The 17271-nt window shown below is 44.0% G+C and overlaps 1 protein-coding gene across 2 annotated transcripts in view; it reads right to left on the bottom strand.

Moving 5' to 3' along the window:
- Positions 1-17271, bottom strand: part of PRSS12 (serine protease 12) — a 200405-nt gene that overhangs the window by 115466 nt on the left and 67668 nt on the right. For both annotated transcript variants that reach the window (XM_040418279.1, XM_040418280.1), the window contains 2 exons: positions 6063-6216; positions 351-529 (listed from right to left, as the gene is read on the bottom strand). In XM_040418279.1, the coding sequence (XP_040274213.1) occupies positions 351-529; positions 6063-6216 (333 nt within the window). The remainder of the gene's footprint in view (positions 1-350; positions 530-6062; positions 6217-17271) is intronic.

The following is a 17271-nucleotide window of genomic DNA, read 5'->3' as shown; positions in this document are numbered from 1 at the left end:
CTGTATGAAAAACATATAGACAGGCAGTATTATTCTCAGGACATTGTACACACGCCATAGAACCTATAACAATACCACACTAACTAGCCAATTCTGTACGTTGTAATTTAGTTCAATGACAAATCAGGAGAATTATAGCAATAGCAATTTTCCCAACAACTCCAGGTCTTCGAAAACAACTTGAGCAGACTAGGTGCATTGTTTCATGGTGTCTTCATGTCCTAGAGGGCAGTGCACAAGCTAGAAATTCCATATTGCCTTTGAACTCTTTGTGAGATGTGACAATGGTTTTGTAAGTGTCTGTAGCCTGAAAGACCTATGAAGAAAAGCATAGCCAATATATTTGATACCTGCAATTGGTGTACAGGAAACGCCTGCGTCTTCCTTATGTCCACAGTTGTGCTCCCCCCATGAACTTCGTTGACACTCCTCTATAGACAGCTCATTTCCCGTGCACTGTACCTCATCCAGAAGAATTTGACCTCTTCCTTCTCCAAAATGAGCCTGACTCCAGGCTTTAGCAAAACCCCTGTATATAACATTCAAAGTAAAAGTGATTTATTATCAGTGGCAAACAGTAAAAAGTAAAAGAAAAATTAGCAAATAATGTTCACCTGATACATAGCATGGTTACCAAGACATTTTGATTCAGTTACCTGGCTATATACTTTATATTTATGGGCATAACTATCAGGGTAGCAGGCATAGCAGCTGCTATAGGGCCCAATAACCAAAGGGGCCCATCTCAACTCAGAATTCAGTACAGTTAGTGATATACAGTATTTATAGACACTGCAAGATTGCATTCCTGTTTACATTATTTATGTGCTGTGACATCACTGATTTATTTTTGTACATTGCCATTAGGGGTGAGCGAATCGACTTCGGATGAAACATCCAAAGTCGATTCGCATAAAACTTCAGTCCAATACTGTACGGAGCGAGCGCTCCGTACAGTATTAGAATGTATTGGCTCAGATGAGCCAAAGTTATTACTTTGCGAAGTCTCGCGTGACTTCGCGTAATAACTTCATAGATTACGTTTTACTGTAAAAAAAACATTTCCCGAACTCGGGTTCGGTTCCAAGTGGTACCTTGGAACTGAACCCGAGCTCAGGAAGTGTTTTTTTTACAGTAAAAATTCATCTATGAAGTTATTAGGCAAAGTCACGCAAGACTTCGCGAAGTAATAACTTCGGCTCATCTGAGCCAATACATTCTAATACTGTACGGAGCGCTCGCTCCGTACAGTATTGGACCGAAGTTTTATGCAAATCGACTTTGGATGTTTCATCCGAAGTCGATTCGCTCATCCCTAATTGCCATGTGTTTTATAATACTGTTGTAATATCACTGTGAGCCTTATTGCCGTACTGTGACATCACTGTGCACATATTGCCCACTTTGTGCATTATCCCTGTGTAATCTGGATATCAACATAATCATAAGGTTCTCGTGTTCTGAACTTTGTTTGAAGGTGTTCATGGTGGAGTGCGGCCCTATTTCAAGTCTTGGTATGCGGCCCCAGGGGTCCTAGTTATGCTCCTGTGTATATTGCAGTTAAATTATGAAACTTTTTTAATTTTTTTTTATCATATTAGCTGTTTACTATTATTTAACTAGTTTTGGTAAGTAAATCTCCATTATACCAATTTGTACTGTATGTGATCTATATAACACAAAATATGAATAGACATGATTTTACCAGTACTATGTATGAAAAACTGTGTAATTTTCAGATAAAACCATCTTTTGTTCTCGATTTTTGTCCCCTAATGTATTTATCTAAATTGATGTCCTGTGCTATATGCAAATTTGCCCACCTGTTGCAGCACAGACCCATCAGTCACACATCATGAGCAAAACAGCAACAGATGGACTCAACTTCAGTCTATTATGCTACTGCCTAGTCCTGTATGTAAATGATAAAGTTCATTATCTCATAATCATAGTTCATTTTCTCACCGACAATATTTTTGTGACAAATAGTTAAGAAAAGGATGTCATATGTTCTTCTTTAAGCTCTGCCAAAATTGCAATAAAGCAGCAGTATAAATTTAAGAACACTTTGAACAATGTGGCTTTTCCAAAACTGGTGTAAGGTCACACATGGGGCAAACATCAAAATTTTTTAAGAATCATAATGATAAATTAGTTTTAATGTGATTGGATCTTCTTATATGATTTTCTGATTAGATGCAATAAAAATGTTGTATTTATGTTGTATTTATGTCATAGTTTTATTTCGGCCGCCTCTCGGCATGTTTGCCGTGCTGCTGCCGGAACTCCGTCCCGCCCCCATTATAGTCAATGGGGCTGGAGCGGACCTCTGGCGGCACGCGTGCACTAGCGGCAGCACGGATCCGGCTAGCTGTTCACACGCCGGAATAGCCTGCCGGAGAAGGCTGCCACTAGTGTGAAGGTAGCCTTATTCAGCTATGTGTAGCATCTGCACAATGGGGAAGATCAGCTAGTTGTGTTGGTGAATTATCCACATTATTTCATGTTTTCCATAGTATGGGTTAAACTTCTGTAAATGCTGCTTTATGCATGTGTTGCCTTATATGTCTAATACAAATCACTGAACAGTATTATGCATTCCATGAATTCATGTCATTGCTTTGGTACCAGTATGTGAACTGCCCATGTATGCTGTGCATAAGTATTTTTGGATAGGGCTGAGCTGCAATACTATGAAAAGTCCAGTGTTTCTATAACACATGGCGACCCTTTCGGCCTTGGCTAACCTCCTTAAAGGGGTTGTCTCACTTCAACAAATGGCATTTATCATGTAGAGAAAGTTAATACAAGGCACTTCCTAATGTATTGTGATGGTCCGTATTGCTTCCTTTGCTGGCTAGACTCATATTTCCATCACATTATACACTTCTCGTTTCCATGGTTACGGCCACCCTTCAATCCATCAGCGGTGGTCGGGCTTGCACACTATAGGAAAAAGCACTAGCCTATGTGTGATTCTATGGTCCCAGCCACCGGAGAGGCCAGTGATTTTTTCTATAGTGTGAAAGCACGGCCACTGCTGCTGGATTGCAGGGTGGTCATAACCTTGGAAACGGGAAGTGTATAATGTGATGGAAAAATTAGTCTAGCCAACAAAGGAAGCAATGTGGATAATAACAACACGCACCTATATCGAGAATTGAGCCCCGCAAGATGGTGGCTGGAGGACTCTGGTCCGGCCACCACCAAGCCGGCTCCCCATAGAAGTGAATTGGAGCATACCACGCATGCGCGGCCCCTGCTCCCATTCATTTCTATGTGGCTGACAGAAATAGCCAAGCCGGCTATTTTCGCTGGCCCTCTAGAAAATGAATGGAGGGCGGCTGCGCATGCGCAGTGCGCCCTTCTTCACTTGCAGGGTTCTGTTCTCGATATAGGTGTGCGTCCCATCGGTGGGACCCGCACCTATAAGACAATGGGGGCATATCCTAGCGATATGCCCCCATTGTCCATGATGAGACAACCCCTTTAAGCTTGACTGATAGTTGCACTGCATTGTGTTGTTCATTTAAAGAGGACCTCTGCAATCAATCCAAAAAGCTGATATATTTATATACTCTAGTTGGCCATGCTCCCCTGAGCATGGCAAACTTTCACTTATGAATATGGACCCAGCAAATGGATCTGAATAGTTTTGAACCTGCATGTAATTAAAAATGTAGTTTGATCACTGAGTTATTCAATAAAATGTATATGTATATATTTCTCTATCCATTTTGCTAAGGTGCACGCACACGCTTAGTTTCATTATTCATCTGCCACCAGCTGGATATTCTATTAGAAGCTGTGACAGTTATAGGGAGAGAGCTGCAGCAGAAAGAAACCCAGAGCTGTAATAAGGAGAGAGCTTCAGCAAAATGACACACCCCTGAGCTGCCAGCATGAAATAAATCTAGCAGAACCACCAGAGCAATGAATGGGGGGAGCTCTGGATCCATATGCGGTACAGGACTGGTTCTAGATTTGTTAGAAAGACATTGTCACATGCTATAGGAGGTATGATTTTCAATTTTTTTACAATAGTCATGGGACAAGCCCTTTAAATATTTTATATACTTTGCTGTAAATATTAGTTTTTTCTCTTTATATACTTTTGTTGTCTGCTACATGTGAACTAGGGCACTTTCCACTTAGCACATCATAGATCACATTTACTAGGTGTTTGCAACACCAAGGCCCCTTTCACACGGGCGAGAATTCCATGCTGGTGCAATGCAAGAGGGGAACGCATTGCACCCGCACTGAATGCGGACCCATTCACTTCAATGGGGCTGTGCAGATGAGCGGTGATTTTCACGCATCACTTGTGTGTTGCATAAAAATTGCAGCATGTTCTATATTCTGATTTTCACGCATGGTTGCTAGGAGATGATAGGGATGAGCAACCCCATTAAAGTCAATTTACTGTATTATTTTCCTTTATAACATGGTTATAAGGGAAAATAATAGCATTCTTAATACAGAATGCTTACTAAAATGTGGCATGAGGGGTTAAAAAATAAAATAAAAAATTAACTCACCTCATCCGCTTGTTCGCGCAGCCGGCATCTTCTTCTTTCAGGACCTGCCAAAGGACCTTCTATCTTTATTCATCTGGACCTGTGCTGACGTCACCACGCTCATCCACGTGGTGAGCGGAATAACGTCATCAAAGGTCCTTTTGCAGGTCCTCAAAGAAGAAGAAAGAAGATGATGCCGGCTGCGCAATCAAGTGGATGAGGTGAGTTGATTTTTTTGATTTTTTAACCCATCAAGCAACATTTTACTATGCATTCTGTATTAAGAATGCTATTATTTTCCTTTATAACCATGTTACAAGGGAAAATATTAACATCTACACAACACCGAACCCAAACACGAACTTCAGTGAAGAAGTTCAGGTCTGGGTACTACATTCAGTTTTTTATCACGCACGTGCAAAACGCATTGCACCCGCGCGATAAAAACTGAACAACGCAACGCAATCGCAGTCAAAACTGACTGAAATTGTGTGCGCACTCGAGCGGGTTTCCCGCAATGCACCCGGGACGCATCCGGAGCAAATCCGGGACGCCTGTCTGAAAGAGGCCTAACTGTGATCAAAGCACTTAGGATAAAAGCAAAAGGATTATCTCACTAAATATATGAGGGGCAGCACAAGGACACTGGTAACTGGTCACACTTGACAGAGCAGAACGTACCCTATTCCTGGTTATTATACAATAATTATTATTGCTGGTATTGGTACTATATGTCACTTTGTTGACCTATGTAGGTCATCCACGGTTAAGCACAATTCACTGTAAAATACCTGCATTTTATTTTACACACGTTTACCACACTGTTATTTTCTGTGAGGCCTTTATTCCAGAAAATATTGTTCGTTTTCAAACCATTACGTTCTAGTGTGATGAATCAGCACACTTGAGCTATGCTTGAATAATGACCTTTATTCTGCTAGCTCATCCTTCATGTTTAGGTTAGTTATTCATATTCTGTAGAGGTGAAATACTATGACAATGTTTGATGCTTTGTAATATTTTCCCCATGAACATTTTCTGTAAAATTATCAAAATGTTATATGCATTTTATAATAAATTGAGTCATTTAAAGGAAAAATATTTCAGCATATTTTTAAGCTCCAACGTTTGACTGTAATGAGTAGAACACTATAGATCTCGGTCTTAATTCCTGAGAGGGTGGCTACCTAAATTGGATGAAGAAGTTTAGCTTTAGTAAGATTAGGATATAGCTGCCATCACATTGGGGTACACTCTTGCATTTTTCTCAAAAACATAACCACTTTTTAAAATGAAGTCAGCCCATCAGCCATGGCAGTGGTCATATAGCATTACCTGGTGGCCATCCACCAATTGCTGTCCATGTAATCTATGGACAGGCCAGGTCTGTGAGATTGCAGGTATCTAATAATTAGTGGCTCTGCATTGTGGCATATAGAGGGGCAGGCAGGCTATAAACAGGTGATGATCATACAAACTATCCTAGTCTATCAACTGTTCCCAGAAGACAAGACAAAAAGAGAACATAAAGATTCTACCTACCCAAGTCCTAGCTGTCTGCAGACCACCTCAGCATCTGCATCATCCCACTGGTCATCACATACCGTGCCCCATTGGCCAGAATGATAGACTTCTATCCTTCCTTCAAAAGGAGAGCTCCCACCCACCAGTCGAGTGGGTATGAAAGAGTCTGTAGCTAAAATAAATGATAAACAATGAGATATTAGTTTCAATAATAAAATACGTTAAATATCAATGTCAGTACAAGTTTTAATTGTATATGTTATATAATAGAACATGGCATATTCCCTTTAATGCAATTGAGCTGAGATTCACAAAGTATAAACTGCAAGTGGTCAATGATCACACAACCCTGGTGGTGCACTCTTTATTTTGGGTTCTGAAGCAGGGGTAATGGGTACATGTTGGGTACATATACCAGTCGGAACCAAACCCAAATTCACTTTCAACTTTTAAAGTGGTTTTCCACTTTAAAAATCAATAACCGAAGTTATTCAACGAAGTCACGCGCGACTTTGCAAATAACTAACTTCGGCTTATCGAAGCCCATACATTATAATACTGTACAGAGACGGATCGCCGTACAGTATTAATCCAAAGTTATGAATGATTCGACTTCAGATGCAACATCCAAAGCTCGATTCGCTCATCTCTATTACTAATGATGGCCGCATCAGAGTTTGCATGAGGGCTGGAGAGCTCTTGGAATCGTATCCAGGTGCATATAGACCTGCTGGGACTGACTTTTATTGTGGGCAGTGTCCCATGAACCCTTGAATTTTTATTATCAACAGGTTTCTTCAGGACCCTATCTTCATTTATTTTTATTATTAGTTTTATCATGTTTTTATGTATGACAATTTGATGTATTGTTTCTATTAAATTTTAACCCTTTACTACCGATTCCTGTTCCCTTATAAGGAGTGCCCCTCATTTCTTTATTACTATTTTTTTCTACTGTGCGGTCTGGGTGGACCGAGAGGTGAGCACCCATCTCCATTCGGTCTATAGGTTGAGCCGCCGATTTGCATTACTGGAGAGCTCCTGGCTGTTATCTCCAAGTCAGCCATATGTTAAATACATTTACCTACATAGATATCAATTGCTTGGATTAGAAGATTTATGAAAATATCATACTGCATCATGTGACCCATAATTTTTTTTTTATATAATATATATATATATATACAGTATATATTTATATATGTATATATATTGAGAAGGGTATGGTTTTGGATATCTGCCATGGAAACGGTTAAACTGTGTGTGGTAATCCTTGGTTGTGTCTCTGGGAACCGAGAGGTTAACCCAGACACAAGATAAGGCTGAGTTCACATAAGCGCTCAGCCTTTGCGTTCTCCTGCTCCGTTATAGGAGCAGGAGAATGGGAAGGACGGATTTGTCACATAGCTGAGCCGAACAGAGCCTACGGACCCCATAGACTATAATCAGGTCCGTTAGGTTTATGCTCAGAAGATGATTTTGGAGCGGAGACGAAAGTAGTACATGCAGGACTTTTGTCTCCGCTCCAAAATCATCTTCTGAGCGAAAGCCTAACGAACTCTATTATAGTCTATGGGGTCCGTAGGCTCTGTTCGGCTCAGTTATGTGCCGAATCCGTCCTTTCCGTTCTCCTGCTCTGCCCATATAACGGAGCAGGAGAACGGAAAGGCTGAACGCTGATGTGAACTCAGCCTAAGCAGGGTTCATAGTCTGTTTTGTCTGTTAGCCATAGCATTGTAAAATACGTACTGGGACCTGCTTATACTGGAGTGACTGAGGTTGGCAATGGGATGGTCACTCCACCCGGGCTTCGGTCCTGGGCTTCCATAGCCCACATGGGTCGTCAGGGCCTCAAAGCTGAGCAGGGTGGCCATACCTGGAGAGCTAACTGCTGAACTACAGAAGGTATTGCATGTGCCACCCAATACTTACCATTTGTACCCGTGGGCCGGGTAGCCAGTCCCACATATAGTCAGGGATTGTCTTTTATATTAGGTGCTTGCTCAGCCGAGCAGGGTTTGTTTGTTTAAGACTATTTGTTAGGGCTATGCTTACGTTTAATTATATAAGTGTGAAATAAAAACACTTAAATCAGACTTTATCATGTCTTTGTCCCTGCTTCCTGCACAGCTGCCGAGTGTTTACCAGAGCGATCCCCCACAATATATATATATTGTGAGGCAGTGACAGACCTCATATATGAAGGAAGGTATATGTTCCCTAGAATGGTGCAGGAAACCTATTAGAGGAGATGCATATCATGGTTTGCTGTGCCACCAAGGTGCCCGGCCTTGGTGGAGTGAAAGTCAATATCTAGTGTGTCCACTAGGATAGATAGTGGACACTGTTGGTTCCTAGTATAGCTGGTATCAGCTAATCTGGGTCTGGCTTTCATTGGGAATAAGCAAAATGCTGGTGGGTGCTTATTCCCCACGATCCACTCCGGGTTTCACAGGTTGCCCATGTCCACGGCTGTGATTTAAAAAGTCAGCTGCAAGAAGCGGGGTATGTCTGTATGAGTGAGAGGCTTACAGATCATTGAGCGCAAGGCGTGTGTGAATCAGCACTGGCCTGAGGACGCTTCTAAGTGAGACCCGAGCCTGTATCACTTTATTCATGTGTTATGGACCGACTACCTGACCCTGCTATACTGAACTGTAAGTTGGCTAGAACTATCAATAAACTGTATTGAAGTGACTTTGTTGTATCCCTGCCTTTCTTCAACACTGGTTGTAGGATCTGACGGCTCTACATATGGTGGAGATTGCGGGCAGACCAGTAAGGCAAACACAGTGTTCACATGTCCTGGCTTAAACCAGCAAAGTTAGAACCTAAGCCAGCAGCCAAGATGGAGGAACTACTGAAGCAGCTAGTGCTGGCCAATGCGCAGCAACAATAGGCCCAATGCACAACAGCAAGAGACCAACAGCCTGTTTCAGCAGTAGATTGCGTCCCTGAAAGAGACACCACCAGCGGTGACCCAGCTCCAGCCAGCGGCCCGGGAAAAAGTCTGGTCAGCATTAAGAAAAATGACTCCGGAAGACGATGTGGAGGCCTTTCTCACCGTTTTTGAAAGAACAGTAGAGCGGGTGGCTCAGTTTCTGGTGGGGGACGCACAGAAGGCCTACTTTGACCTAAGCCGTGAGGTTGCCCAGAACTATGGGAAGTTTAAAGGTGAGGTCCTGTCCCGCATGGGGGTCAATACATATGTGCGGGCCCAGCGAGTGTATACCAGTGGGCCCGCCAGGTCGCAGGCTTATGATCTGTTGCACCTTGTGAAGAAGTGGCTCCAGCCTGAGACTTTGGGCCCAGCTCAGATGATAGAGCGTGTGGTGCTGGATCAGTTTGTGCGTACTCTGCCAGTGGCCATCTAGCGTTGGGTGGGTCAGGGGAACCCGGGCAACCTCGCCCAGTTGGTCAGCCTGGTCGACCGGTACATGGCCACCCAGGATTAGGTGCGGGACACTTCTCAAAAATGGGTGACACCCAAATCCCCGGCCCCGCTTACAGAGATGGGGAAAAAATCCCGATATGAAACAAGGCATAATGCAACCCAAAGAGCCATTAAGCGTGCCCCGTGGGTTCGTGAGAACACATATATCTGATGCTGGCAGTGCTTATGGACTGCGGGTTTGCTCGCCGGTCCTCATTCTATGCCAGGCCTGTCTGTACCACCTACACCCTGCTGAGGGCTGGTGAACCTCCCATGTGCCAGGTGTCCATTAACGGGTACCGGATTAAACCTAGTGCACAGGCCACTGGTTTCTCAAGAAAATCCCACTGAACCAAAGGTCTCCGTCATCTGTATACATGGGGATATCCGAGAGTAACCGGCGGTGATGATTGTCATGGCCAAGCCGGGCGGGGAGGTACAGCATGTGGTGGGAGTGGTAAAGAATCTTCCATACAGGGCTATTTTAGGAAGAGACTTGCCCATATTATGATCCTTATGGAAGGACGGAGAGCAATCTCTTGTGGAGAAAGACTCTCTGGGTCCTGAACCCAAAGACCCCGATTCTGGGGTATTGGCCATAGGGGTCCCCATCATAGGGCCAGAGTGTAACCCCTATAGGTTCCGCCTAGAGGTATTGGCTGGTGAGGACGCGGAGGGCACATCTATCCCGGAGCTGGAGGTGTCCCGGGACACGTTTGGTACCACCCAACTCCAGGACCCCACTCTGGGTAGACTGTAATCAATGGGGTAGCCCAACAACCTGGCGCAGAAGTGCTTTTTTCCCCACATAGCTGTTTCCCCGGACTTACTGTACCGGGTGGACAAGGTCCGACAGGATGTAGTGGAACAGTTAGTGGTACCACAGCCCTATCGCCGGGCGGTATTAAATTTGGCTCATGCACATGTAATGGGAGGTCATCTTGGAGTCAAAAAGGCGGTTCTATTGGCCTGGTGTTTATGAAGAGGTTAAGGTTTTGTGTCCAGAGTGTCATTATAGAGGTACCTTTTGAGTGGATCACTATGGATCTAGCGGGGCCTGTGGTAATGTCGGCCCGGGGCCACCAACACATATTAGTGGTAGTGGACTATGCAACCCGTAATCTGGAGGCCATTCCTCTCCGACATACAGCGAAAAAATTTATGGCAGGGAGCTATTTGCTATGTTTTGTCGCATTGGGTTGCCAAAAGAGAATCTTACGGATGAAGGAACTCCTTTTATGTCCAAAGTGACAAAGGAGTTGGGCAAACTGCTCCGAATCAAGCAGTTATGAACCTCAACGTACCAGCCCCAAACAGATGGGCTGGTGGAAATATTTAATAAAACCCTAAAAAATATGTTAAAAAGGTTAATATCCCAAGATGAGAAGGACTGGGATATGTTGCTGCCATATTTGATGTTCGCCATCCAAGAAGTACCACAGTCCTCAATGGGCTTTTCCCCGTTCAAACTGTTATATGGCAGACATCAGTGAGGCCTGCTGGACATTGCCACAGAGACATGGGAGCAGGGGCCTACTCTCCATAAGAGTGTAATAGAACATATTGCAGATATGCAGGACCGGACTGCATCAGTGATGCCTATTGTGAGAGAACATCTAGCAGAGGCTAAGGCAGCTCAGAGCCATGGGTATAATAGAAAAGCCACAGTAAGGACCTTTTCCCAGTGAGATAGAGTACTTGTGCTCATACCCACTGCTAAGGGTAAGTTTCTGGCCAAGTGGCAAGGGCCCTATGAAGTTTGGGAAAAAGTTGGAGAACTATAAAAATATATCAGCCTGGGCAGAGAAAACCAGAACAAATATATCATGTGAACTTGCTAAAGGCGTGGAAGGACAGAAAATCCCTGTGGGCCACGGAGGCGCTGGTCGGAAATATTGTAGACCCTCAAATATCAGTCCCGACAGAGGTCGGAGTAAAAATAGCAGAATCCCTGTCAAAACAACAAAAATGGGAGGTCAATAAGTTAGTACAGCAGAATACAGACATATTTTCAGAAAAGCCAGGCCGTACATCGATGGTCCAGCATGCACCGAGCCGCGGGTAAGGGTACGAGTGAAACCGAGTGCCAGAGGCCCGGAGACAAGCATTTACGGAAGAGGTACAGAAAATTCTTAGCCTAGGAGTTATCAAAGAATCCAAGAGTGAGTCGGCCAGTTCCATGGTGTTGATTCCAAAGCCAGATGGATCGTTACAATTTTGTAATGATTTACGGAAATTGAATGAGATGTCGAAGTTTGACCTTTATCCAATGCCCTGGGTTGATGCGCTGATTGAAAGACTGGGCCAGGCCCAGTACTTCGCGACGCTGGATTTAACCAAGGGTTACTGGCAGGTACCTCTGACAGAGTCGGCAAAGGAAAAGACCGCCTTTGTCACACTGGAGGGACTTTATCACTATGTCGTTTTGCCTTTTGGGTAACATGGGGCCCCCACCACCTTCCAGAGGCTGATGGACATAGTATTAAAACCCTATCGGAAGTATGCATCCACCTACTTAGACGATATTATTATTCATAGTGGCGACTGGCAGTCGTAGATTCCATCCGAGATGCAAGCTTGACTGCGAATCCTCAAAAGTGTGTAATAGGGCTAAAGGAGGCCCGTTATTTGGGGTACGTGATTGGCCGTGGGGTCATCAAACCCCAAATAAACAAAGTTGAGACCATTCAAAATTAGCCCTGACCTACGAAGCAAGTAAAAGTGTTTCTCTGCATTATTGAGTATTATAGGCGGTTTATACTCAATTTCGCTGGGAGGGCTGCACCCCTGACCGATCTGCTGAAAGGAAGGAAGTCAATCAGGATTCGGTGGAATCCTCAGGCAGAAGAAGCATTTCAGGCCTTGAAGTTGGTCTTATGTGAACAAACTGTCCTTTCCCACTCCAATTTTATGGATAAATTCATCGTCCAAACGGACACGTCTGAAGTAGGACTAGGAGCAGTTCTATATCAAAAAGTGAACGGAGAACATCCGATCATTTATTTCTGTAGAAATCTTACACCAGCAGAAAAGACCTACAAGCATAGTGGAAAAGGAGTGCCTAGCCATCAAGTGGGCCTTGGAATCCTTACGGTACTACCTGCTGGGGCGACATTTTCACCTGGTGACGGACCATTCACCATTGATCTGGATAAGGAATTCCAAAGAGAGAAATGCTCGGGTCACCAGGTGGTTTCTCTCCTTGCAGAATTTTAATTTCTAAGTGTAACATCGAGCGGGAAAGCTGCAGGGTAATGCGGATGCCCTGTCATGAGCATCATGTTTTGGTGCAAGTGTTCACCCCCACAGGTTTGAACAGAGGGGGGCGGGGGGGGGGGGTATGTGAGGCAGTGACAGGCCTCATATATGAAGGAAGGTTGTGTCTCCTAGAATGGTTTTCTGTGGTTCACCTGAGACGTGCCACCAAGGTGTCCGGCCTTGGTGGAGTGAAAGCCAATATCTAGTGTGTCCACTAGGATAGATGGTGGACGCTGTTGGTACCTAATATAGCTGGTATCAGCAAATCCGGGCCTGGCTTTCATTGGGAATAAGCAAAGAGCTGGGTAGGTGCTTATTCCCCACGATCCACTCTGGATTTCTCAGGTGGCCCATGTCCAGAGTGATTTAAAAAGTCAGCAGCATGAAGCAGGGTGTGTCTGTATGAGTGAGAGGCTTACCAATCACAGAGCGCAAGGGGTGTGTGAAGCAACACTGGCCTGAGGACGGTTCTAAGTGAGACCAAAGCCTGTATCACTCTATTTGTGTGGTACTGACTGACTACCTGACCCGGCTGCGGACCTGCTGTACTGAACTGTAAGTTGGCTGGAACTATCAATAAACCGTATTGAAGTGACTTTGTTGTGTCCCTGCCTTTATTCAACTACTGGTCGTAGGAGCTGACTGCTATACAATATATATATATATATATATATATATATATATATATATATATAAAAATTATATTCTACTGTCTTAAAGCATGATCACCACTAGTGATTCAGTTTTGATTAATATAAAATAATGTAATTGTTGGAGTTTTTCACAGAAGTCTCAAAGCAGATCTATCAGGTTACTCTATGCCACCTTTCTGAGACAGTATATGATAACGAATGATTTACTGTAAGCCTGTGAGTCTTGCTTACAGCGCCCACACAGAGTGATTGGCAGATTTTCTTGTATGAGTGCGAAGATGATATAGATGGAGCTGTCTATTACTTATGTGTGGACAGGGGAAGCAGGACTCATGTTTTTTTGGGAGTCTTGACAATGTTATACTAGTTTTCACATGAAAATACTTAAAAGGATTTGCCAGCTCCTAATATCTATGTATCTGATTGGTGGGGGTCTACCACCCCACACCCACACCAATCACCTGTTCCTTACAGACACTGGAACTAGCACTTTGAATGGAGCCAGAAGCCCAGCTCTGTTCAAAGTAAATGGGAGTTAAGATGCAGTCTATGAAAGTGCTAGTTCCAATGCCAGAGGCTGCAGGGCACAGCTTATCGAAGGGGGTGCAGGGTATCAGACACCAACCAATCAGATATTGATGACCTAAACTGAAAAGTACATCCTCTTCAAATTCTATGATGCTAATTAAATGTCCTTGATAAACTGATCACCAGCAAATGTGACCATCTCTATAAAACCAGAAGTTTTGGCAGTTTGCTGGTTTGGAGCATTCAGGCATGTGCTAACACAATGCCAAGTAGGAGAGACATGAGCAATGATCTCACAGAAGCAACTGTTGCCTCCTATTAATCTGGGAAGGGTCATTACGACCATTTCCTAACAATTTGAAGTCCATCATTCTACAGTGAGAAATGATGTAGCCAGCCAGATACCACAGATGCCCTCCTGAATTAAACTGTATCACCATTAACAGGCAATGATATAGTTTAATACTGTGGCGGCACAGGAGCCTATGGCTTCCTTCCTTGCCATTCACCCTCATAGGAAACAGGCTACTAGACTTGAAGACGATGAGGTGTACAAACGGCACAGGAACCCAGGTATCTCAGGCTCCTGGCTGGAAGAGGCCTGTGGCCTCAACTGCATATGGTATGGCTGAGCCCGCCCACTTGTGTTGCTCCCACCTTGTGTCAATTTGGATTGGTCACTTTTAGTTTTTTTTCCAGGGCCACATTAGGTTGCCAGTCCACCCATGGTTACAGTACATGTTCTCGTTCATGACAGTACAAATATAAAAAATAATGAACAACTATGGTTTGTTTGTAAGGGTTGGCAGGAGAAAACAGAATACAGCAGTTGCCTCTGAACAAGCCACACAACTTCTGGAACAATGGTGGTCAATTACAATGCCCTTGTACACCAGAATCCGGTGCAAAAAAAGTAGCAAACTGCACATTTAGACACAGGTGGTGTTTTTATGCTGTTCTCACCACTTTCTGTAAAGGGGGAATTGCAAGGTCAGAGTGTGGTGTAGGTGAGGCCATCGGCCAGTTAACTTCTGTAAATGAAAACTAAAATCTACTCCATCTACCTGCTGGAGTAGATTTCAATCTAGGCACATGGACGTCTGGAGAATGCACTTAATTTATAACAATACACATGTCTCATTAAAAATTAAGTGCAGCCTCTAGTTTTGCAGGGGATATCAAAGACCGATGTATAAGGTCAGTGTCTTATAAATGATCCCCAATATTCTTTGGACAAACAAGTCCAAAATGGAGATGTTTGGCCATAATTCACAGTGCCATGTTTGGCAAAAACCGAACACAGATTATCGGCAATCCCTCCTCACACCAACTGTCAGGCAAGATGGTAAGAGGGGTAATGATTTGGTTTTATTTTATAGCCATAGAACCTGGCCACCTTGCAGTGATTTAGTCGACTATAAACATTTCTGTATACCAAAGTATTCTAGAGTCAAATGTGAGACCTGTCCAATAGCTAAAGCTTGGCCTAAACTGGGACATGCGATAGGACAATGATCCCAAGCATACCAGCATCAAGTTATTTTAATGGTTCAGACAAAATCCAGACTTTAACCAAACTGAAATGCTGTGGCAGGACCTTAAGAGATCTGTCTATAAACAAATTCCCACAGAATGAAATCTACGCCAGCTCATACGCCAGAGAACTGGTGTAAATGACGATAAATATGCCAGGCCCAATGGCCCTGCCCAAACCACAAACCACTTTACCCTCTTTTCATGAAAGTTGTGAGGGCATGGTAAAACATCATTTGTGATTTTTTTTTTTTTTGCACAAATGGCCTTTAAAAAGTCACAAACCTGTGGTTTGCAACTTTTTAATGTAAGTTTTTGGGTATATGGGATGTTAAATGTTCCCTATTAAATCTGTAGAAGGACAAACAATCATAGTAGCGATTGTTCATCCTCATACAGAGGGGATGATTGCTACATGTAAATGCAGCTCACATAGGCAGGCAATAATCAGAAATGCAAATGCAATAGCACTCTGCAACCAGCACTCTGCCCTGCCTCTATGCTGGATGTTGAATGAGGCATTAGTGTACATTTTGGCCAAAGCGTAATAAGCCACTCACCACGTCAAAGTCGCCTCTATGAGTGGTCCCTAACACTAGTTCCTACCTGTTATGGGCCATGATAGCCACACAAAGTCCAGGGAGCACAGGTACAGCATGCACGCCAAGCACACTCTGCTTTTAACCCCGTCCGGTGCCGTGACAGCTTTCATCGGATCCAGGGATGCAAGTACCAACATGCATGCTGAGCCCACTATATACTTCTACTGGAGCCTCCAATATATACTACAAAGAAAAAATGTGGGGGGTTCAGTCAGCACAACCCTGTATGCAGGTGCACATCGCTATGGCGAAATACACATACAAACGCAAAAACACAAATGCAATAGCACTCTGCAACCAGCACTCTGCCCTGCCTCTATGCTGGATGTTGAATAAGGCATTAGTGTACATTTTGGCCAAAGCGTAATAAGCCACTCAATATATTGGAGGCGTGGCGATCTCCATGCAGTCATGCACACCTGACCAGTTAGTCTGCCCTGGAGGCTGGTTTTAAAGTCAGTATAAAACTGAGTCTGCTTTTACAGCGCCTACCAGTAGCCATTTGGCTCCAGGAGAAGTATATAGTGGGCTCAGCATGCATGTTGGTACTTGCATCCCTGGATCCGATGAAAGCTGTCACGGCACCGGACGGGATTAAAAGCAGAGTGTGCCTGGCGTTCATGCTGTACCTGCGCTCCCTGGACTTTGTGTGGCTATCATGGCCCATAACAGGTAGGAACTAGTGTTAGGGACTACTCATAGAGGCGACCTTGACGTGGTGAGTGGCTTATTACGCTTTGGCCAAAATGTACACTAATGCCTCATTCAACATCCAGCATAGAGGCAGGGCAGAGTGCTGGTTGCAGAGTGCTATTGCATTTGTGTTTTTGCGTTTGTATGTGTATTTCGCCATAGCGATGTGCACCTGCATACAGGGTTGTGCTAACTGAACCCCCCACATTTTTTCTTTGTAGTATATATTAGAGGCGTGGCGATCTCCATGCAGTCATGCACACCTGACCAGTTAGTCTGCCCTGGAGGCTGGTTTTAAAGTCAGTATAAAACTGAGTCTGCATAGCGCCTACCAGTAGCCATTTGGCTCCAGGAGAAGTATATAGTGGGCTCAGCATGCATGTTGGTACTTGCATCCCTGGATCCGATGAAAGCTGTCACGGCACCGGACGGGGTTAAAAGCAGAGTGTGCCTGGCGTGCATGCTGTACCTGCGCTCCCTGGACTTTGTGTGGCTATCATGGCCCATAACAGGTAGGAACTAGTGTT

The sequence above is a fragment of the Bufo bufo genome, chromosome 2 (assembly GCF_905171765.1).
Source record: "Bufo bufo chromosome 2, aBufBuf1.1, whole genome shotgun sequence".
Lineage (NCBI taxonomy): Eukaryota > Metazoa > Chordata > Amphibia > Anura > Bufonidae > Bufo > Bufo bufo.
Note: the sequence above shows the minus strand (reverse complement) of the source record. Positions and strands in the feature narration are given on the sequence as shown.